At 45.2% G+C, this 23927-nt stretch overlaps 1 protein-coding gene across 1 annotated transcript in view; it reads right to left on the bottom strand.

The window, feature by feature from the left end:
- The window catches only part of LOC310782218 (WD repeat-containing protein 17-like), a 150101-nt gene that overhangs the window by 66188 nt on the left and 59986 nt on the right, over positions 1-23927 (bottom strand). Inside the window, exons 20-26 of the mRNA XM_083642900.1 lie at positions 19730-19894; positions 18334-18449; positions 17872-17958; positions 12227-12376; positions 11973-12103; positions 8400-8525; positions 5988-6143 (exon numbers count right to left, since the gene is read on the bottom strand). Of these exons, the coding sequence (XP_083499026.1) occupies positions 5988-6143; positions 8400-8525; positions 11973-12103; positions 12227-12376; positions 17872-17958; positions 18334-18449; positions 19730-19894 (931 nt within the window). The remainder of the gene's footprint in view (positions 1-5987; positions 6144-8399; positions 8526-11972; positions 12104-12226; positions 12377-17871; positions 17959-18333; positions 18450-19729; positions 19895-23927) is intronic.

Genomic DNA, 23927 nt, shown 5'->3' on the forward strand with positions numbered 1-23927 from the left:
TAGTAGTTATGTAGATATTAGCCGTTGAGTACAGCATGGTTTCAGCGTCTGGAAATTTATTCAGAGATAAATGGCTTTTTGTGAAACAGTCACTTTAACCATTCATTTTTGGCATCAGTAAGACCGTCAGACATTCTAAACAATAGTTTTGAACAGTAATTTCCTCCATAACAACAGGAAACACCCCTCTCATTCAAACTCCTCCCTCCGTGTGTCTTCTCCTCCTTCCTCCTGGCTGTACAGCGGGCGTGTCAGAAGCGCTTTTGCTGCTGCCTGCCTGTGTGCCTGCCTGCCTGCTTGCCTGCGTGCGGACGCTCCTTGTGCGAGTCAAGATGGGCCGGGGAATGCGTGGGCGATGGGCAGATGTTGATTCTGGCCTTTCTGAGGTGTTTCAAAGTGTGTTTCACCTATGATCTATTTTGCAAATCGCTCTCCGCTCTCTGTGTGCTGCTGCCGGTGCGCGGCCGCTCTCAGGCAAGACAAGTCTTGAATGGATTACTGTAAAATCGCCACGGCATTTCCTTGAACGGCTTGGTCCCGCGGCAGTTTTTTCTTTGATTTCGGTCGTCTGGGGGAGCACTGTCAACACTTAGTGGGTCGGTAAAATAGATTATACACATTATCTTGCTCCAATAGTGATCTCGAAGATGTAAAAGTTGTTGATTGATGTCCCACCGTCAAAAAAAAAAAATGTTTATCTAAGACGAGTAAACTCGGCTCTGGCACTTAAGCGTTGGATTATGTAAGACGAATTATTTCGGCTATGGCACTTAAGGTGTTAACTGTCCCTAGGATCAAATCAAATCACGGGAAGGCTGCATTTACCCACTATGCTTCTGCTAGCTGGAACAAATTGCCTGAAAACCTCAGATCTGCCCCAATCTTACTTACTTTTAAAAATAGACTAAAGACTTTTATGTTTACCGTCGCTTTTAACTGCTGACAGCTACTATGCAAACCCAATGAGTCCTCTATAAGTTTTAGCTCTTTCTGCAACTGCTGCGCCTGTTGCTTATTGCACTTTTTATACTCTTTTTTTTAAGTTTTGTTGTGATGCTTTTAAATGTCCATTTTACTCTCTTCTTTTCTTTTATTTTCCTGTCAACCATTTTATGTGAAGCACTTTGAATTGCCTCTGTGTATGAAATGTGCTATACAAATAAACTTGACTTGACTTGACTTGACTTGCATTTGTTTGTATTTGGGCTGTTAGATATTAGGACACATGTTTGTATTTCAATCATGCGAGACCGGTCGGTAAAGTTTAACAAGAGACTTTATTTAGCAAATGGCATGCATGACAAGTACTTGAGGCTAACGCTCCTACCTCTGCCCCTCAGTTAAAAGTAAAGCAAATATTCCCATGATGAGAAGTAGGCTATTGAGACCGTTCTGAATGCGAGTTGGATATATCAGAAGGCAGCAGCCGAAATATCCGAACTTTTTTACAACGATCGCTAACAACAGCTACACTAACGTTAGCAGACGTTATTAACAATGGGTTATTCTGGAACACATTGTGCAGTGCGTGGCTGTCACAATACACAGAAACGCCTGAACGAGTGGTTGGATCGACAGTGTTTTGAGCATCAGCACACGATGCATATCCAATACCATCTCAAGTTGCAGCAACTAGATTGTGTGACTGGGTTTCCATCCAAATGTATTGCAACTTTTAATCTAATTTTCAGAAAGTCGGCAAAATAAAATGCACCCACTGATATTTTGCTAATTATAGAGCTGTCAATCACCTCGTGTTTGAGGCTGTCTGAGCTGCTGATCAGCTGCTAGACCCGATATACAGCTCTGTTAAACACATCTAACGTTATTAATTAAGTTTAATTAATTAAGTTGCTCCAGTGGAGTTGATCAGTGGCCAGCAGATCAGACTGTGGTTGTACTAGTCAGCTTCCAGGTATGAATGTGTGTGTGAATGTGAACAGGGCACTCCTGAAAAAGAGAGCATTGCTCTCAGTGAGACTCCCCCTGTATAAATAAAGGTAAAAAAAAAAAAAAAAAAAAAAAAAAAAAGTTAAAATAGCAACGTTTGTGGACCAACGTTGCTATGTTACAATTTCGGCTCCAAAATTGTAAAATGGTAATCCACTGAGCAGATAGTAAGTGAATACAATTTCATTAAAGTCTAGAAGTGAGTCGCCTTAAAGTTAATATCCCAGTCTTCTTCTGTTTACCACGGCAGGTATTGTGCTGCGTATTTACCATGATTTACCGTGTGTAGCCCCATTGTGTGGAGGCTACACACGGCATGTCATGTTTTGCAGTGATCAAGGCAAACTGTGTTGTTTTTGAATGGAGAGAGACCTAACGTTAGTCTGGCTGACTGTGACAGAGGAGAGGACTGTAACCTAATGTTAGTCTGACTGACTGTGACAGAGGAGAGGACAGTAACCTAATGTTAGTCTGGCTGACTGTGAGAGAGGAGAGGACTGTAACCTAACGTTAGTCTGACTGTGAGAGAGGAGAGTACTGTCACTGTAACCTAACATTAGTCTGACTGACTGTGACAGAGGAGAGGACTGTAGCCTAACGTTAGTCTGACTGACTGTGACAGAGGAGAGGACTGCAACCTTACCTAACGTTAGTCTGGCTGACGCTTCGGAGCTTTTGAGATTGTTCATCGCGTTGCCGTCCACCTCCATTGATTCCTCAAAATACGCTATAATCCTGCCTGTAGTTACGTTCGGACATTTACACATATTATCTTCTCATGTGTCCACTGTCAACGGTTGTGGGATAGACACTCTTTCGTTAGACAGGAGACTCGGAGAATGATCCCAAGTTTGCATTTTTTCGGCGGTCACTATGGCTACTACGCTAGTACGTTACGCTTCTTTGTATTCACAAAGACCGGAAGAGAAATACATCTCGCGGCCGAGTCCGGAAGCAAACCGGAAGTGCCCAGGAAACGTGTCTATAGGACGGAATATAACAACCTTTCCGGGTCGCAAAGATTGTGAAGAGTTCATTCACTATAATAAATACATTTGCTGCTTGTTTTTTGTGTTTTATTGCTGTTTAACAGGCCTGTAAATTCAAACCCGAACCGATATTAATAAATTAATTGAGGAGCGGTGTGCGGCTCACTTCCTTTCCTCGCCCTTGTGCGTCCACGGGAGGCCGGGTCGCCTCCTTTTCTGCTTCCTGCTTCTGGGCCCTTCTTCAGTCTCCTCGTGACCATCTGAGATGTGTCCTGGGCCGTTGCTCGGGTCTGCCAGCTGAGAGCCTCTCAGCCGCGGAAACGAATGAATGCCAGCGTTCCCGAGCAGGAACAGAGTAGGCTATCATCGTCAAAAATACTCGTCTTCATCCACGAACTGCTCTATTTCCTCCTGCCCGTTCTTCCATCCTGCTCATCTCCCAATCCCGACATGCTGACAGTGAAAGTCAACGCTGAGTGAACCCATGAATTAATGGCGACTTAAGAACAGGATAGAAGCAGCGAAAGAATAGTGAAAAATAGAATAGTGAAACGGCAGCTTCGGAGGATGGCTCGTCCCCCGAGCTGCCATGAGGCCAACTGCTGCTATGATCCGCCAGAGTGGAGGGTGACGTAGAACCCTCACTATATATACTAGGATAAACTGACGATGACTGACGTCACAACTGACGTCATACTGCACGGGATGAACTGACGACAACTGACGTCATGCTTGGGCTTGACGCGGAACTCCTCAAACAGCACCTCTCCTCCTACCGTGATGCACTCCTAGCCGCCAAATCTGCCCACTTCTCCACCCTCATCAACACCACCAACAGGAACCCCCGCACTCTCTTCTCCACTGTCAAAAAGCTCCTCCAACCCCCGGACAATAACACACTCTCCTCCCCTGAACTCTGCAACTCATTTCTCCACGCCTTCAACAGCAAAATCTCCAGAATCCACTCCTCCCTGACTGCCTCCATCGCCAACCCCTCTGCCCCTCCTCCCCCCACTATCACCTTCCCTCCCCCTGACCTCCCCCCTCCCTCGCTGCCTTCTCCCCTGTTGACTCCTCCCTCATCACCGACATTATCACCGCCTCCAAGTCTACCACCTGCTCCCTCGACCCCCTCCCCACCCCCCTGACCAAGGCTTGCCTCCCCGCCCTCATCCCCCACCTCACTGCCCTTTTCAATCAGTCACTCTCCCAAGGTCACGTCCCCTCTGTCTACAAACTCGCCGCTGTCACCCCCATCCTCAAAAAACCCACCCTCGACCCTGCTAACCTCTTCAACTACCGCCCCATCTCCAACCTACCATTCCTCTCCAAAACCCTCGAGCGCATCGTCGCCACCCAACTTCACTCCCACCTTCACTCCCACAACCTCTACGAACCCCTACAGTCTGGCTTCCGTCCCTACCACAGCACCGAAACCACCCTCTCCAAAGTCATCAATGACCTCCTCACCTCCGCTGACTCCGGTGCCCTCAGCATCCTAGTTCTACTTGATCTGAGCGCAGCCTTTGACACTGTGAACCACTCCATCCTCCTCCAAAGGCTGCGCCAACTGGGTGTTGAGGGCACCGCACTGGACTGGCTCACCTCATACCTCACCGACAGACAACAATTCATCTCCCTCTCCGGTCATTCCTCCACCCTCTCCTCTGTTTAGCAGGGGGTCCCCCAGGGCTCAGTCCTCGGCCCCCTGCTCTTCCTCTGTTATATACTCCCCCTTGGTCTCATCATCCGCCAATTCAACCTGGACTTCCACTGCTACGCCGACGACACTCAGCTCTACATCACCACCAAATCCCTCCAGAACCCACCCCTCACCCACATCGAAAACTGCATATCCGCAATAAAAACCTGGCTAACCCACAACTTCCTCCAACTCAATAGCGATAAAACTGAACTCCTCCTCATTGGCACCAAATCCACCCTCAATAAAACCGGACCCATCACCCTCACCATTGACGACTCCACCATCACCCCCTCCCCCCTGGCACGCAACCTTGGTTTCATCCTGGACCCCACCCTCTCCTTTGATCCCCATGTCAGCTCCGTTGTCAAAACCTCATATTTTCATCTCCGTAACATCGCCAAAGTCAGACACTGCCTCTCCCCCCCTGCTGCTCAATCCCTCATCCATGCCTTCATCTCCTCCCGCCTGGACTATTGCAACTCCCTCCTCACTGGCATCACCTCCTGTTCCCTCCATAGACTCCAGATGGTCCAAAACTCAGCTGCCCGCCTGCTCACTCACACCCGGTCCCGTGATCACATCACCCCTGTCCTCCACTCTCTCCACTGGCTCCCCGTTAAGCAACGCATCGACTTCAAATTACTCCTCCTCACCTTCAAAGCCCTCCACAGCCTAGCCCCCCCCCCTACCTGACTGACCTCCTCATCCCCCATCGCCCCTCCCGTACACTCCGTTCCTCTTCTACTGCCAGCCTCATCATCCCCCCATCCAGACTCAAAACCTTCGGTGACCGTGCTTTCTCCCGTGCCGCACCCCGACTTTGGAACTCCCTCCCCCAGACCGTCCGAGACTCTCCCTCACTCCCCACTTTCAAAACCCGACTTAAAACCTACCTGTTCTCCCAAGCTTACAACCTCCCCTACCCCTGACCACCTCCTCCAAACCATCACCCTCCGCCCCCCCATCCCCCCCCCTCTTCCTCCCTCCTGTTATCTTCCCCCCCTCTGCTTCTCCATACTACCTTGCCCTGAACCGCCACTGTCATTTGTATCTGTTCCCTGTAACTGTTGCCTGTTACCTGTATCTGTTGTCTGTTTCTGTTCCCTGTTGCTTGTCTCTTGTTCTCTGTAAAGCGTCTTTGGGTCTGGAAAAAGCGCTATATAAAATAAATGAATTATTATTATTATTATTGACTGATGTCACGGGCTGATCAGGTAACGTGAATATGGCGGCCTTCCTGATTGAAATTTGGTCAGAAACCTCACTAGTTTGTATTTGGGCTGTTAGATATTAGGACACATGCGAGATGAGAGAGGGGTAAAATTACACATGCACACACCTACCTGTCCCAGCTCCACCATTAATTCACAGTATCGTTGGATCTGTCCCAGTCTCAGATGGATTTCTGCTGCCTCTTTCAGCCTCTCCTCTGCACTGGGAGCTCCAATACCTCCGCCAAACTTAGACATCTTCACTATAGTAAGTTCTTGGGCCTCAGACTACAAGAGAATAGAATAGAACAAATGAATCATTCATATTCATGTAGTCTATGAAGATAGTCAATGAGATAACTGCCCTAAATGAGAGATCTTCTACAAGCTACTTCTGTGATTCTGTGCTGTGTACAGCGGGCATCTATTCTACAGACAGGCATGAGAGACGGCTGGGACACACCAGAAGCGTCTCCGAAGCAGCCCGTCAAGGAAGGGTTGAGTAGGAGCCTGGCCATTCACACCAGAAGCGCTCTGTTTTGCTCCGTGCCTTGCTCTGTTCTGCTCCGTGCCTCGCTCTGTTTTGCTCTGTGCCTCGCTCTGTTTTGCTCCGTGCCTCGCTCTGTTTTGCTGCGTGCCTCGCTCTGTTTTGCTGCGTGCCTCGCTCTGTTTTGCTGCGTGCCTCGCTCTGTTTTGCTCCATGCCTCGCTCTGTTTTGCTCTGTGCCTCGCTCTGTTTTGCTGCGTGCCTCGCTCTGTTTTGCTCCGTGCCTCGCTCTGTTTTGCTGCGTGCCTCGCTCTGTTTTGCTGCGTGCCTCGCTCTGTTTTGCTCCGTGCCTCGCTCTGTTTTGCTGCGTGCCTCGCTCTGTTTTGCTCCGTGCCTCGCTCTGTTTTGCTCCATGCCTCGCTCTGTTTTGCTGCGTGCCTCGCTCTGTTTTGCTCCGTGCCTCGCTCTGTTTTGCTGCGTGCCTCGCTCTGTTTTGCTCTGTGCCTCGCTCTGTTTTGCTGCGTGCCTCACTCTGTTTTGCTCCGTGCCTTGCTCTGTTTTGCTCCACGCCGGTCACAACTTGTACTTACTTCATGCCTGGCTGCACACGGCTGCTCGTGTCACGCGTCAAAAATAGATGCAACGCCGAAACTGTCACTGCAGGATATGAGACCAGCTGGTGTGATCAGTCTCCCCTGTTAACAAGGATGCCAAATTGAAACTGCCTCCGCGAGGCATTGCTTCAGTGTCGCATACGCTTCAGGTGTGTTTGGGGTGTGATGTAAAAACACACTGCTGGGTGATTTTTCATCCAAGCCATGTAATTTCTAGAGCAGAGGTGCACAACCTTTTCTGCCCCACTTGAAAATCTCAAAAATGTTTCTGGCCCACATCTGAACGTAAACAGTACGGAGGCCAAATAATGCATTCTCAGAGCACTTTTTATTATTATGTATTACCAGTAGGGGTGTCACGATACACTCAGTTCACGATACGATAGGATACACGATATTGGGTTCACGATAATGATACGATACGATATTTTAACAATACTTTTTTGCGATCGATTTGTAAGTTGAGGGGGCATCCTCCATGCTAATTTGAGTAATTTCACCATTTTCATCCTCCGTGTCTGTAACGTCCCTCGTCTGTTCAAACAAAGCAATGAAAAGGAGAGCGAGCATGCAATCAGATGCAGATCAGTGCCACCATGTTCAGCTTCTTTTTCTCGCGATATGAGATTTCATCTCAACGATACATATTGTCACGTTTTGATATTGCGATATATTGTGGGACGATATATTGTGACATCCCTAATTACCAGTATTTATTACTTGTGACAGGGACTCATGGAAGGTACCACAGGTTGGGAAGACTGATGCTGTGCAAAAGATTGAAGTTGCGTCACTTAGGGTGAGATGTCTGAAGCCTGTACCCTAAGCCCCTCCTTTAGAATTAAGTTAAGATCTTTTAATTGTGTACAAAACTCTTAGGGCTCTACCGACTGCCCCACGCTATAGAGTTTCCGCCTGCGACCCTTCTTGCGGCCGTCATGTGGTATCCTCCCCCTCGCAGCTGTCAATTTGGAGCTGCGCATTCTGATTTTAATGGTAGAATTCTGAGAAAAAAGTCAGAATTCTGAGTTTAATGTCAGAATTCTGAGATTAAAGTCAGAATTCTGAGTTTAATGTCAGAATTCTGAGATTAAAGTCAGAATTCTCAGATCAAAAATCAGAATTCTGAGAAAAAAGTCAAAGTACTGTTACATGTGACATCTTGATGATGTCACTGATTATGTCAGTGATGCTGTCACTGATTATATTATATAATTATATTATATTATATTATGTTGTACCAAAATGTCTGGGGTCTCTAGCGTCAAAGTGGGGTCACAAGCCAAAAAAGGTTGGGAACGCCTGAAATAGAGGGGTCATTGCTATGCGGCAAATGTGACTGGCTCAGCCGGGATCCCAATGGATGATGAGGGTAGATGAGAAGCTTCTTCACATACCATCCCCTACATTTCTAACAGAGCCTCGGGGAATCAGAGTGACTTACCGTTTTGAATCTCAGCAGGTGTTTCATGTGCATGACTCCCTTGCTGTAGCTGGGTGGCAGCAGTGAGTCGTCATGTCCGTTGATTACTGACACCAAGTCCCACATGTTACTACTGCCGCCTGGAGGCTGGTGGAGTGTAAACACAGACACAGGCGCATGCAGACACACACACACACACACACACACACACACACACACACACACACACACACACACACACACACACACACGCACACACACACACACACACTAAACTGTTAAGGGGAATTTCCTAACATTAATGTTGGAGTGATGTTCAGCCAAGACAATACTTATAAGCCCTAAAGAAGGAGTTTGTAGTCAGATGACTGCAAACTCCTTCTTTAGGTGTCCTGTGAGATGGTTTAGTGATGTGAGATAACAGAAGAATGTACCTGGATGAGAACAAAACAAATCATGGAATTGATCAGAAAAGAGACTATGAGCCCAGGGCTTGAAACTACCTTTTTTTCACCATTGTCCCGGGAACTGTCCCAAAATCATTACCTCATGAGTCATTACCGTCATCACCGCATTTTATTATTATTATTATTATTATTATTATTATTATTATTATTATTTACATTTTATTTGCAGTCTACTATTAATTACAGGCACACTGCCAAAAGAAGTTCAGTAGGTGTTATAGAATTTAAGTCATTACATAATTCAATAAAGCTATAATTGCATACATATAATTATTGGTATGAGTTATTAGATAAATGCACGTCATATGGACAGGAAATAGGCAGACACCATCTACAGACAGCGTATCTGTTGCTTCTGCATACAAGCCCTTGTTCACACAGGACGCCGAACGTAAGTAGAACTGAAGCTTGAAGCAGGCACAAGCTGAACATACGCCTTGTTGTTCACACAAGAAGCCTTGTCTTTTCCTCTCAGCGCCTTGAAGCCGCCCACAACTCCCATTGACTTCATGCCTGCGGCGGCGCGGCTTCATGCTTGGAAAATTGGCGTTTGCTTCAGCGTGGCGTGAGCGTGGCTTCGGCAAGGCGTCAGCATTGGCATGCGCGCAGGTGGTGTGAACGGCTTCGCCTGTTAACAAGGACGCCTAAATTAAACTTGTGGGTTCAGCGTAGGTAGAGCTTCGGTTGAGGGTTGCTTTGGCGTACTGTGTGAACGGGGGCTACAAGCAGATTTCACCCTCTGCCCACAGCAACATGTCATGTCACACGTGGCTGACCTTGCTGCCACACACACACAGAAACACACACACCACACAATGTGCTGTCGTGTGTGCTTCAGCTCATCCCTCCCTGCTCTTCTCTCACCTCTCAGCCTACTGTATAAGAGCTACATGACAACTGTCGAATCTTCACTGCATTCTATGACCTTCTGTATTCCATACATCATGTATACTGAGAAGATCGCAGTCCTCCTGTAATGAAGTTTACAAGAGTATATGTTATGGCTAATACATTATTTTAAGACAACTTCCCGACTCCTGGCTTCAATCAAATAATTGGTCATCGTTTTCTTATTGGCTGAAAATGTTGTTTATGCGGGATGAGGAGTGAGAAATTAATTTCCATAACAGTAGGCTATAGCCAATCTTAGAATATAAAGGAAATAGCATGAATAACAATGTCAAATATAGATGTATGTTCATGAATTGGGAACATACGCAGGCTGCTTCCTCTCATGCTACTGTCTGCTCCATCCACAATGATCAGTCAACACTGTCACAGCCCACAGATCAGTCAACACTCTCACAGCCCACAGATTTCTTTGAAACGTCCGGCGTGAAAACGTGAAATGGGAAAAGGAGCGAGAGACTTTATCTGTCTATCACCTGCTGCCTGCTGCAGCCTTATATATAGCCTTATATATACACACCTGCAATACAAATGGTAACTGGTAAATGGCCTGCATTTATATAGCGCTTTTATCCAAAGCGCTTTACAGTCAGTAGGTACATTCACCCATTCACACACCGATGGCGGCAGGTTACCACGCAGGGTGCACCAACGGGAGCAATTTAGGGTTCAGTGTCTTGCCCAAGGACACTTCGACACAGCCGCGCTGGAACTATTATTAAGTAGGGGGTGCTGTGCGGGCAGCGTCGAAGAAAATTCAACGTTTTTTGGACTTTCATCCATATTTAGAAGAATATTTAATTTTAAATTAACATTAGGATTAGACTTTTGAAAAGATACCGCATATCTAAAAAAAGGCATAATATGTCTGGTAGCCTCCTGTTTTCTTTTGTCTTGATTTGTCTTGTTTTTGTTGTTGTCACTGTCTAATTTCCATGGTTTTTATGATTTTGTTTTCTTTCCCTCTTTGTCTCACATTGTCTATGTATTAACACACAACTGTAAAAAATATATATATATTCAAGAAAACAAAAAAACATTAGGATTAGACTGTTGTGATGTAATTATTCAGTATCTTCTCCTTTTCTCACTCACTTTCATGTAAGCACCTGCTCTCCCTTTAGTCGTTTTTACACTACAACAGACAGCAACATAGGCATAAACACTGAACTTATTATTATGGAAAACCAGATTATGATGAAAATCAAACACTTTTGAAGAGAGAGCGTATGAAATAAGATTAGAGCTGGGAAGCACAAACTGTTTTTTAATGCATTTTGTTGGTATAAAGACAAGACAGCCAAATCCAACAATTTCTAAAATCCCATCTCTTGCCACCAGGGGGTGCTGCAGTACCCTCAGCACCCACCTTCCAGCTCCCTTGCTTCGACATGCAGACTGGAGGAGCCGAGAATCGAACCACCGACCTCTTTTATCCAAAGGGATTAGTGGACGACCCGCTCTACCTCCTGAGCTACAGCCGCCCTTTTTGCAAATTGCAGGTGTGTGTTTCAAGTAGAAAAATGCAAACATCCATTTTTCAAACTTCATGTGTTGGAATTCTGATAACATGAGCTTTTGAAGCATACATTTGGAAAAACTCATGGAATGATATGATCATAGCATGTCCAGTAGTGTTTTAAGAAATGAAACGCCAGGCAGCCAAGCCAGCCATACAGTACAGTCAGCCTTGCTCTGAACCACTTACAGTCACTCACCGCAGTGTTTAGCAGCCAACATGTAGAGATTATTATTTATGATTTATTTAGAGAACTACTTTAGATTTAGAGATGATAGGCTACAGCATGATTTCCTTGCTATAGGTGCTCGAGTCGGCATACTTGACCTCTCCTCTGAGAGACTGCTGCTGTGCCCTGGTCGCTCCGCCCACCTCCAGAGCTGTGACTGAGGGAACGCTCATTTCGTTGTTAATGCGGGTGGGGCAGAATTGAACACAAATATATTATTGAACGTGTTTCGCGTCCACATTGCACAAAAACAGTGCTCTGCACTCAGTCCACTCCCACTAAGTGCACTCCCTGAGTTTCAAGTCGATCACACCAAAGGTTCTCGAGATATGCGAAGGATAGAGAAAGAGACAGACAGTGCCGGCATTAGTGTAGTGTAGATAGATATAGATAACACCACTAATGATAATGATGGCCAATCTATTGGCATTTGCTCTCTAATGATAAAAGAGTGTTTGAAATGTAGTTACCGAAAAGCACTCAGAAAACCAGCGTAGCTTCTTGACCCTGATGTCTGAACTCAGTTTGTCCAACTCCTGTTTGATGTCTCTGGACACTTTACCACAGAGCAGAGGGGGCGCGCCAGGAACCATAGCTCTGTCTGGAGAGACAATCTGCCTAGTTAAATAAGGCTCAGGAATAGAATAGAATAGAATAGAACAGCATAGCATATAATAGAATAGAATAGAATAGAATAGAATAGAATAGAATAGAATGTCCTTACCAGTGTTTCCTATGACCTTGTCCCATGGCTGGTCAGTAAGGATGTTGAGCAGCAGTGGAGAAATGAGAGGTGTGAGAGACCATAGACGAACTGTGCTGTCTCTGCTACAGCTGGCCATGGTGAATGGACGGCTCGGATGACATGTTAAACCTAGAGACACAGAGAGAGAGAGTTGGATAAGTAGATGAAATAATGATGATAGAGCAGCAAGGGGGGTGATTCCCCTACCGTATGGGAACCACTCCCAAATATCTTTACAACTACTTTAACCGTTTTAGGGACATCCACAGCTATGGCACCAGAGGCAGCACAACAGACTTTTCAAATTTAGGACTCTAGTAGGTAAGTACACTTTTCTGTACTCTGCTGCCATTGAATGGAACAAAGTTCCGGCATCACTGAAACTTATTGAGGCACAGAGCAGTTTTAAAACGGCTATTAAAAAATGGTTGGCATCCACTCTCGTAGAATAGGTAGGTACTGTATCAGGGCGAGAATGTGTATTGTATTTGATAACTATGTATTTTATGTTAATTGCTATATGTAGGTTTGTATTTATGTATTGTGAGTCGTAAGTATTGTATTTGCACCTGACAATCCTGTCAGCCATCCCCCTTCCTTTTCCCCCAGAGGACCACAATAGAAAAAGCCTGTGGCTTTGTTGTGTTTTTATCCTCTGCAGTTTTTTGTGTGTGTTCTCATAATGTCTGTCTTCTGTGAAACAGTATTATGTGTGCTTTAAAAAATTGTCAAATAAAACTTACTTACTTACTTTCACTCCCCCATCCCCAATCAGTGGTTCTCAAACTTTTTGGGCTTCAGTACCCCTTTCTCTGACTTCTGAATCCAAGTACCCCCTTTACCTGACTACATTTTGCTTAGAAAACGGCAAGAGAAGATAAAACTTTAGCATATATATAGCAATGAATGGATGATAACCCACCGTTTGAATAATATAACATTACAATATAAGAAATGGAGTGAAATAGTTGCAATTAGTGCCTCCTGAGCAGATTTATTTTAAAATTTAATTTATTTTCCTGATTTATTCTTACATGTTTTCATTTCCCCCCTTTCTTTTAAGTACCCCCTGTAGTACATCCACATACCCCTAGGGGTACGTACCCCAGTTTGGGAACACTGCCCTACAGGGAGATGGAGGAGCACATTATTATTGCGAAAAATCATATCCTTTAATATCCGTATTGATATACTATTTCCATCCATCCATCCATCTTCAACCTCTTATCCAGGATGGGGTCGTGGAGGTAGCAGATCCAGCAGGGGACCCCAAACAGTCCTTTCCCTGGCCTTATTAGCCAGCTCTGACTGGGGAATCCCGAGGCGTTTCCAGGCCAGCATGGAGATATATGGGCCCTATCTTCGTACAAGCGATATTTGCTTTTTGCTCTTGCCGGCCGGTTTGTGCACCGTAATGCGTGTCTTATGCTATCTTCCATGCGTCTTATGCCATGGTCCGCCTCGTGCAATTGTCAAATTGCGCAACGGCCATGATATCATCCAGTTTTGCGTTGGGGTCTGTGCGCCAACGCAATGTGAGTGTGTCCCCGCAAAATGCTTGTGTTATGCTAAGACTTTTCGCTAAGACTTCTGATAAGCACCTCTAAGCACAAAAATAAGGCTCTGCTGACCAAGAGTGCACCAGTATCTTTGCCTGCGTCCAGGACACACACTTTTTTGGACTTCTCAACAGTCCAAAAATATCTAACCCAACCCAACCCACAAACCACTGAATTCCTTTAACCAGGAGGAGGGGAGAATAGAGAAGAGAAGAGAAGAAAAGAAAAGAAAAGAAAAGAAAAGAAAAGAAAAGAAAAGACGCCCGTGTTGTCAGACCAACCCAACCAATTTTTGTTTTAGGACATTATGAAAAGTTAAGTTAAGTTAAGTTATCCTTTATTTATCCCCTTGGGGGAAATTCATCCTCTGCATTTGACCCATCCTCTACTAGGAACCTTCCTAGAACTATGAGCAGTGGGCAGCCACTGTGCAGCGCCCGGGGACCAACTCCAGTTCTTTTTGCCAGTACCTTGGCCAGGGGCACTGACAGGAGTATTAACCCTAACATACATGTCTTTCTTTGATCGTGGGAGGAAACCGGAGCACCCGGAGAAAACCCACACGGACACGGGGAGAACATGCAAACTCCACACAGAAAGGACCTGGGACGGACCGGGGTTCGAACCCGGGACCTTCTTGCTGTGAGGCAACAGTGTTAACCACTGAGCCACCGTGCCGTCCCCCTTTCTTAAAAGAAAGGGGGGAAAGTGTGCAATTCATGTCGGCGCGGTTCAAATACAATGGGAACAATGTGTGTGTTTGTGTGTGTGTGTGTGTGTGTTACTACCATAATGTTTTCCATGCTTTCATGTTGTTACGGTATATCGCCTGTTCTCCGCAACAGTCCAACAATTCATTCGAGAATTGAGAATTGAATATCAATTTTTTTCAGACAGCATTCTCACTTCCACCCTTATGTGGTGTGGTGTGTATGTGTGTGTGAGTGAAAGAGGGAGAGAGAGCAAGCATAGGGGAAGATGCTGCGCTGACCAGGGGAGCGAAGCAAGCAGCAGGTTTAAGGGCAAACTATTTTTGATGAATGATTTTGGAAGGATAAAAGTTTAACAAAATAGATTAACCAGAGTATTTCATTTGATAAAGTGTTATTGGTATATGATGCGATGGTGTTGAGATGTCCAAATTATGCATGGAGATTACAGCATGCACTGCGCAAATTAATTCAAATTCATTTGCAGAAACAGTTAAATACCATTCTTAAAATTAATAGACAACACCTGTTTGATATTCCGTTAAGTGTACATTGAAAAATAACTATTTGGGTGATTTATGTGAAAATTATGAGGTGATTTTTTTTAATTTTATGATGAATATGTGTTGGGTTCTCCCCACCCGCAAACGGTATAAAGGGAGTGAGAGAGGCAATATGATTGGTTTGATTGATGTAAGTCAGTCAAAACAATCAGTGTGGCCTGCATAAATCTTCCCATAAGCACACCCATTTTCTGCTTTAGCGGGGAGCGCACAGGCATTTTGCGGGGCAGGGAGGATAGCAGTGTGCTTGGGCACGCCTCCAATTTGTGCTGCGCCCGGTGTTAAACACACACAAGCGCTAGATTACCGCTTTTGCGAAGATAGGGCCCATAATCTCTCCACCTAGCCCTCGGTCTGCCCCGTGATCTCCTCCCAGCTGAACGTGCTTGGAGCACCTCCCTCGGGAGGCGACCAGGTGGCATCCTTACCAGATGCCTGAACCACGTCAACTGGCTTATTTCTATGCAAAGGAGCAGCGGCTCTACTCCGAGACCCTCACGATCGAATGAGCTTCTCACCTTATTCCTAAAGGAGATGCCAGCCACCCATTTTGGTGCTTGTATCCGCAATCTTGTTCTTTCGATCATGACCCATCCTTCATGACCATAGTTGAGGGTAGGAACAAAGATGGACCGGTAGATCGAGAGCTTTGCCTTCTGGCTCAGCTCTCTTTTCGTCACAATGGTGCGATTGTGATATAGTATTTTTTTATTATCAAAATACATATACATTAGGGCTGGGCGATTAATCGAATTTTAATCATGATTACGATTTGGGCTTTCCACGATTATGAAAACAAGATAATCGACATGAAACGATTTTGCGGCTCTTGTCACTCTCGTTCTGTCTTGTGTTGTAAATCAAGCGCACCCCTTCCTTTGCTCGGCCCCTCCCCCAAAGCCCAAAGCACACCGTTTTGTTTCAGCTCGAGTTGTGAATGCCTGTCATGGTGAAGAGCCACGGCACGTTTCTCCTCCCCGCCTATTTCCTTGTTAGCACAAGAATAAGATGACAGAAGTCACAGAAAGAGAGCCGCTGGTCGAGAAGAGAGGTAAAATAACGTATGCGTTGTGGAAACACTATTTTCGCCGAGTCAGACTTGGAACAAACCAAACACAGTATGTAAGATATGCGCGGTCGCGGCTGCACCCCGCAAGACGACCGCTCTCCCTCTTTGTTTAATCACTTGAAATCCACTCACAAAGTTGTCTATGACCAAGCAATAAACGCTAAACGAACAAAAAGACAAAGCCCCATCTAGTTACTCCTGCCACCACAACACAGTCATTGATTCAGGACACTCTTTACAATGCGACCGCATATTCAACAGCTAACGAGCTCACAGATAAACATTAACAATAGCCGCACTATTATGAACCTAAACATGTTATTGTAAGTCGCTTTGGATAAAAGCATCTGCCAAATGAGTAATTTAATGTAATGTAAACGAATGTTACTCAATAGCGTTCTCATTTGGTTAGTTTTGATGAAATATGAAAGCACTAATTTGCTGTCTGCAACAAATGTCCCGACTGTTTTCATTCTACTTAATTAAACAACGGTAAATAAATACCGTTTTCACTGATTGATCACAGATCACACGTCATTTTCTGGACACTATTTTGGCTAGTGTGAGGTTTAAGGACTACTAGTTCAGATGTTTACCAACATATTGAATGTAGATTAATAGTTGCAGTTGGTTGTGGCAGTTCACTGCAACATAGTAGGCCTACACTGTATATTTATTTTGGTTTTTATTTTATTTCTAAATCTTTGCACTTTCATTATTTATTTTCACTTATTTATTTATTTTCAATTATATCTAAAATCCAAAGACATCCAATGTTAAAAAGATGTTCAATAAATTCATGATGTTCTCAATGTCAATGAGTAATCGTGTTAAATAATCGCGATCTCAATATCAATCAAAATAATCGTGATTATGATTTTTGCCATAATCGAGCAGCCCTAATATACATTGCACAAAATGTGCATAGATTCCATCACACACTTTAGAAACCCCAATCAACTTGCAATTGTACATGTAAACAAGCCTCATGTCCCACCCAATTAACTCACACAATTAGCCATGTAAATTTACTTGCCATTCCATTCTCTTTGTGTGAGAAAATGGCAAAGTTGTAGTGCAAGATGTTATAGAGAAATGTTGCAGGGTGTGAGGCTTAAGTGACTTGATGTATCAGACAATGTGTGTGACCAGTGCAAGGCCCTCAGTACAACAGGAAAACAGCTATAAAGCATCATTAGGAAACATCAATAATTTAGATGTGTATGACTAAAGGTGTTGGGGACCCGGGACGTTTCTGAGCACACTTGTCCCTAAATTGACCCCAGGTGCGGTTCGTTTCATGAGTGTGAACGTTGTGTTCCGTACCCGGGTGCGGAACAGCAAACCGTGACAGGGTCCACTTGAAAAGGTGGTCTGCGAACGCTTGGACGTGCCCGGGGACGGAAAACCTGCGAATGTAAACGCCAAACGTACCGAACCACATAGACAACACACGGGTGAGGATACATTCCAGGCCTAGGTGATGACGCAAGTGTACTCTGCAAGCAAGCGCGGAATACATTTTATAATGTGAAAGCTGACTAGCAGAGGAGAGGGGAGGGGGGCAATCGTACTCGGCAGGGAATGAAAGCAATCGCTCCCAGTGAGAAAGCACCATGAATGACTATAGCAACTTATGAGCCCATAATGAAAGTTAATTGGTGTTACTAAATACACACAGGCCAGTCACAGGAGAATTGTTCTACATATGTTACAGTCTTACCATAGACATCAGCTCCATGGTCGTAGACTGTGTCTAGACATGTTCCATCCCTTGTATCCCACACTCTGATCGTATAATCCCAAGAACCTACAAAAGCATACAATATCATAATATACTGTATGTCATATATCATACACTATCAATATCATACAGTTCCATGCATTACAACACTAATAGTGCAAACCTAAAATTCAACACCATATAAGATATTACAATTCAATGTAACATAGTATAATACATTTCATTACAACAATGGATCCCATATAACTAACAGTCTCATGAATATAATTTACAATAGGGGAAAAAATGCACTTGTCTTCACAAGATAAAAAAAAAAATCTGCCCTTAAAAATTGATTTTACAAATTACAGTAGTAGGCATTTAATGGCACATGCTTGTTGTAAGCTCGAGGGAAAAAAAACATGAAGGGGGAACATGTGATGTTTTATGCTTTAAATGTACCTGAGGTGAGGAGGTAAGGCACCTCTGTGTTCCACAACAAGCCTCTGACTGGAGCTGTATGCCCACTCAAAACATTGATACATGCATCCTGGGTATAGTCCCATATACGAACAGTACTGAACACAACCGGAGAGACATAAGAAACATTAATACATGCATCCTGGGTATAGTCCCATATACGAACAGTACTGAACAGAACTGGAGAGACATAAGAAACATTAATACATGCATCCTGGGTATAGTCCCATATACGAACAGTACTGAACAGAACCGGAGAGACATAAGAAACATTAATACATGCATCCTGGGTATAGTACCATATATGAACAGTACTGAACAGAACCGGAGAGACATAAGAAACATTAATACATGCATCCTGGGTATAGTACCATATATGAACAGTACTGAACAGAACCGGAGAGACATAAGAAACATTAATACATGCATCCTGGGTATAGTCCCATATGCGAACAGTACTGAACAGAACCGGAGAGACATAAGAGACATGAATACATGCATCCTGGGTATAGTCCCATATATGAACAGTACTGCACAGAAACGGAGACATAAGATCATGACAAAGGACAACATCAACAAAGAGATACAATGAGATTTCGCCATGGCTGAACAAGCAGAGAAAACGCAAACTTTTTACTAACACATAGTTTGAGCCATACAGGAACAGAGGATGTGGTCACATGACAAACCAGAAGCCCACCCGTTGTTTTTTATTTATGTATTTATATTCCCCCTGCTGCCCCGGTCACTGCTCCACCCTCTGCCGATCTGGGGAGAGCCGTAGACTAGCACCATGCTTCCTCTGACACATGCGCAGTTGCCAGACGCTTCTTTTCACCTGACAGCGGGAGCTTCACTGGCAGGACGTAGCACGTGGCAGGATCCCGCTATTCCCAACCAGTTCCCTTCCACCCTGATCAGGCGCCACGACCGACCAGAGGGGGCGCTAGTGCAGCGACCAGGACACATACCCTCAATCTGGCTTCCCACCCGCAGACACAGCCAATCCCAACCGTGCCTATATGGATGCCCGACCAAGCCGGAGGTAACATGGGGGCGCAAACCTGTGACCCTCGTGTTGGTAGGCAGGGAATCTACCGCTACACTACCCGGACGCCCCCGCCCACCCATTGGTTAACAAGATATAGAAGTTCAGGGAAAGTTTCTCTCTTCACTCACAAATGTTCCCATTAATGCACATACTGCTGTGCTCTGGATTAAGCTATACTGTACAGTAAATCAGTTTGTACAGCACACTTTCTAATCTGCACATAGTATTATTATTTGCTACTGAGCGACCTAGTTTCCAATTATAATTTCATTTAATCTAAGGAAATATACATACCTTTAATATCTACCTCTTTGTGACTATACTCACCCATCGTCTGAACCAGAGCACAGTATTCCCTCTCGGAGTGGAGACCAGCGGACGTGGAATACTTTAGCTAGGTGACCAGTGAACACCTTGAGAGGCTGCTCTGAGCTGGTGGCCAGGTAGTAGACACAGACATTTTTATCCTCACAGCCCGTAGCTATCATATCCCTGGGAGAGAGAGAGAAAAAGATAAGGAGATATGTGATGGGTGAAATTGTCACCCTCTCTCCTTTCTCTCTCAGTCCCCCAAAATATAGACAAACCTTTTGAGAAAAAAGATTCTGTACATGTCTGATTTATCACATTCAACAATATGTTGATTCAATCTTAAAATATACATTAGTCAACAACTGAACTCGACTTTCAATCCCGCCTCAAGACCCATCTCTTCTCCGCCACCTTCTCGAGTCCCCCCATGCTTGTGTTTAGTGTATAGTGTAAAGAATCTTTGAGTCCTTGAAAAGCATTATATAAGTCCCATGTATTATTATTATTATTATTAACTCTCATAACAAAAGGAATACTAAATGGAAGTTAATGAATGTTAACTTAAGTTCAGGAGCGGGGCCACGCCTCAACCACTTCTCTAACCACGCCTCTAACCACACCTCAATTACCTGGCAGGTTACATATACATGTACCTGGTGAACCTGTCCTGCCCTGTTTGTCTCAGATCATCTCAGTTCTCTCAACAGACAGACCATGCAGCATAGCTCAAACGCTTCTACACATCAGTAAACTTCGACAATCGCTGGAATCACCATGCAAAAACCAGACAAACTCACCGTGGATGCCGAGCGCAGATCAAACCTCTCCGTCTCCGGTAACGTTTATCAGACATGCTAACGATTAGCCGCTAACAGTTAGCATCACAGCCTCCACACCAAAGCCAAGAGTACACACGGCCAGCCCGACGGCATCTTCAGTCAATATTCCCGTGTCAAATCGACTCGACAAACGTGGAAGGCGATCATATTCCAGGGAGGCAGTGTATCAACCTACGTTGCCGGTGTAACGACGCATTCTGCATCCCTTCCGCACGGGCGCTCCAGTTCTTCCTTGGGTGAAGAAATCCCACGTTCACAAACGGGAGCCCAACATCAGACTGTACCGTCGCCAGCATCTATTTCCACAGAGGGAAATGCATTCTCTTTCAACACGGCGACGAAAACTACTCTATTCAACCACACAAATATCAACAACCAAACTTCAGCGCTTCCGGTTCCTGATCGGGTACCGTCGGCAGAGCCAACCACAGTCGGTGTCGTCAGGCGTGACATCAGAGCCTCAGCCACGTCACCCCAGCCGCATCTTCAGCTCCCCCTAGCGAGGGACAGGTCGTATGTCTACTACTCATCCATTTGATACAGCTCACTGCTAAATTCAGCTCTCTTTAATCAGATTCAGATTAATTACTTTAGACCACACGTTGTGGTATAAAGTACAAACCACGGACAACTAGCCTTCATGGCTAATTCTGGCTTAGATATCTATAGGTCCTATATACACACACATATATTTTAACATGTTTGTCAATGTTAAATATACAAATAAATAACACAAATTCATCAGTTCAATGGTAAACAACCAGCATTGATCTTCAACAACAACAACAACAACAATAATTCTGGTTTCTGTCTACATAAGTCAACATAGACAGATAGTCACAAGTACTTAAGCAAGTACTTCTCTCTTTCTCAACAATGATCATGTTTTACTTTCAAACTAAACATGATATTCAGCCTGTCTCTCAGGCTTCACAAACTCCCTGTGCACACGTACAGCCTTCCATCCATCATCCTTTTCCTCTAACCTCCCTTCAGCCGCTCACAGCAACATGGCTTCTGTTCCTCCTTTTCTTCCAGGGCCATATGGCAGCAGCCTGGCTATTAACCCAAGGAGTCCGGCCACAGACTAAAATCGGGCCACAGACTATTCAGTCTCAGCCTCTTCCTTCTTTTCAAACTTGTCTATCCTCACACCCATCCCCACCCCCTCCCTAACCCATCCCTTCCCCAACACCCAAACATTGTGGTTGTCTCGTTGTCTTGTGCTAATACTTAACACTCCACAGCAGCGTCACCCACCCAGGGAGCTTCATCATTTCATCCTGCCTGCCGTGGTAAAGAACCACTTGCTGCTGCTCAGAGGCAGCTCAACCAGCCCGTCGCTGCAAAGACACAGTTCACCCGGCTACCAATGCTCAGAGCGATGCTCGCTCCATCACCTCATCCCTTCATCCCCTCATCCATTCATCCCCTCATCCCTTCATCCCTTCATCCCCTCCTCCCCTGATTCCTCCATCAGAGGAGGACAGGGGCAAAAGGAAGCCTAGCTCTGCAACCTGTGTTGAATCTTGACTAACACCACAAGTCTGCTTTATCAGTCAGTTTACTCTATCAGCTGCTGCAGATGCAGTCAGCTTCATCAGCCACTGCACAAAATGCAGTTCACTCTATCAACCGCTGCAGACGCAGTTGTTGCTTCATCAGTCACTGTACAGAATGCAGTTCACTCTATCAAACGCTGCGGACGCAGTTCACTTTGTCAGCCAATCTATCAGCTGATGCAGATGCAGTCAGCTTCAAAAGCCACTGCAAAAAATGCAGTTCACTCTATCAACCGCTGCAGACGCAGTTCACTTTGTCAGCCAATCTATCAGCTGCCGCAGATGCATTCAGCTTCATCAGCCACTGCACAAACGCAGTTCACTCTATCAACCGCTGCAGACGCAGTTCACTTTGTCAGCCAATCTATCAGCTTTTGCAGATGCAGTCAGCTTCATCAGCCACTGCACAAAATGCAGTTCACTCTATCAACCGCTGCAGACGCAGTTCACTTGTCAGCCAATCTATCAGCTGCTGAAGATGCAGTCAGCTTCATCAAGACACTGCACAAAATGTAGTTCACTATCAACCGCTGCAGACGCAGTTCATTCTGTCAGCCAATCTATCAGCTGCTGCAGATGCAGTCAGCTTCATCAGCCACTGCACAAAATGCAGTTCACTCTATCAACCGCTGCAGACGCAGTTCACTTTGTCAGCCAATCTATCAGCTGCTGCAGACGCAGTCAGCTTCATCAGCCACTGCACAATATGCAGTTCACTCTATCAACCGCTGCAGACGGTTTGCTTCATCAGCATGTTCAGTCTATCAGCCCCTGCAGACGCAGTTCGCGTCATCAGCATGTTCACTCTATCAGCTGCTGCAGACGCAGTTTTGCTTCATCAGTCACTGTACAGAATGCAGTTCACTCTATCAAATGCTGCAGACGCAGTTCGCCTCATCAATAAGTTCAATCTTATCAGCCGTTGCATACGCAGTTCACTTTATCAGCCACTTCACAGAATGCAGTTCATTTATCCAAGGCTGCAGATGCAGTTAACTTCATCAGCCAGCTCACTCACTCTATCACCTGCTGCACATGCAGTTCGCTTATCAGCCATTGCACAAGTTCAAAACTCTTACAGCCGCCACAGACGTAGTTGGTTCATCCCCCATTGCACAGGGGTTCAGTTACAGCTGCTGCATACGCAGTTCGCTTCAATAGCCTCCTTGTGCAGTTTACTCAGTTATTGCAGACAGTTAGCTTCACCTATTGCACAGAGTACGGTTCACTCCATCAGCTACTGCAGACAGTTATTCCCATAAGCCAATGCATGGAGTGCAAATCACTCCATCAGATGCGGTAGAAGCAGTTGGCGTCATCAGCCACAGAGTGTAGTTCACTCCATCAGATGCTGCAGACAGTTCGCTTCGTCAACCACTGCATAGAGCATAATTCAATCGCATCAGTTGTAGCACACAGTTAGCTTCTCCAGCCACTGTAAGGTTCACTCCATCAGCTGCAACATACACTGTTAAATCCATCCGTCACTATACAGAGTCCAGTTTATTTCACCAGCTACTGCAGAGTGCTGATCACTCCATCAGCTGCCGTAGACAAAGAAGGCTTCATCAGCCATTGCGGAGTGCAATTCACTTCATCAGCTACTGCAGATGGCAGACGCAGTTAGTCTCATCAGCCACCGCACTAGAGTGCAACTTGGTATATCGGCAGCGGCAGAAGCAGTTAGCTCATCAGTCATGGCTAGAGCTAGGCTACAGTTTAATCCATCGGCTACGGTAGACGCATTTAGCTTCTTCAGTAACTGCACTAGAGTGCAACTCATTTTCTATGCAGCTCGCTAGATCAGCCACA

This window comes from Poromitra crassiceps (genome assembly GCF_964638095.1).
Source record: "Poromitra crassiceps genome assembly, chromosome: 9".
Taxonomy (NCBI): Eukaryota; Metazoa; Chordata; class Actinopteri; order Beryciformes; family Melamphaidae; genus Poromitra; species Poromitra crassiceps.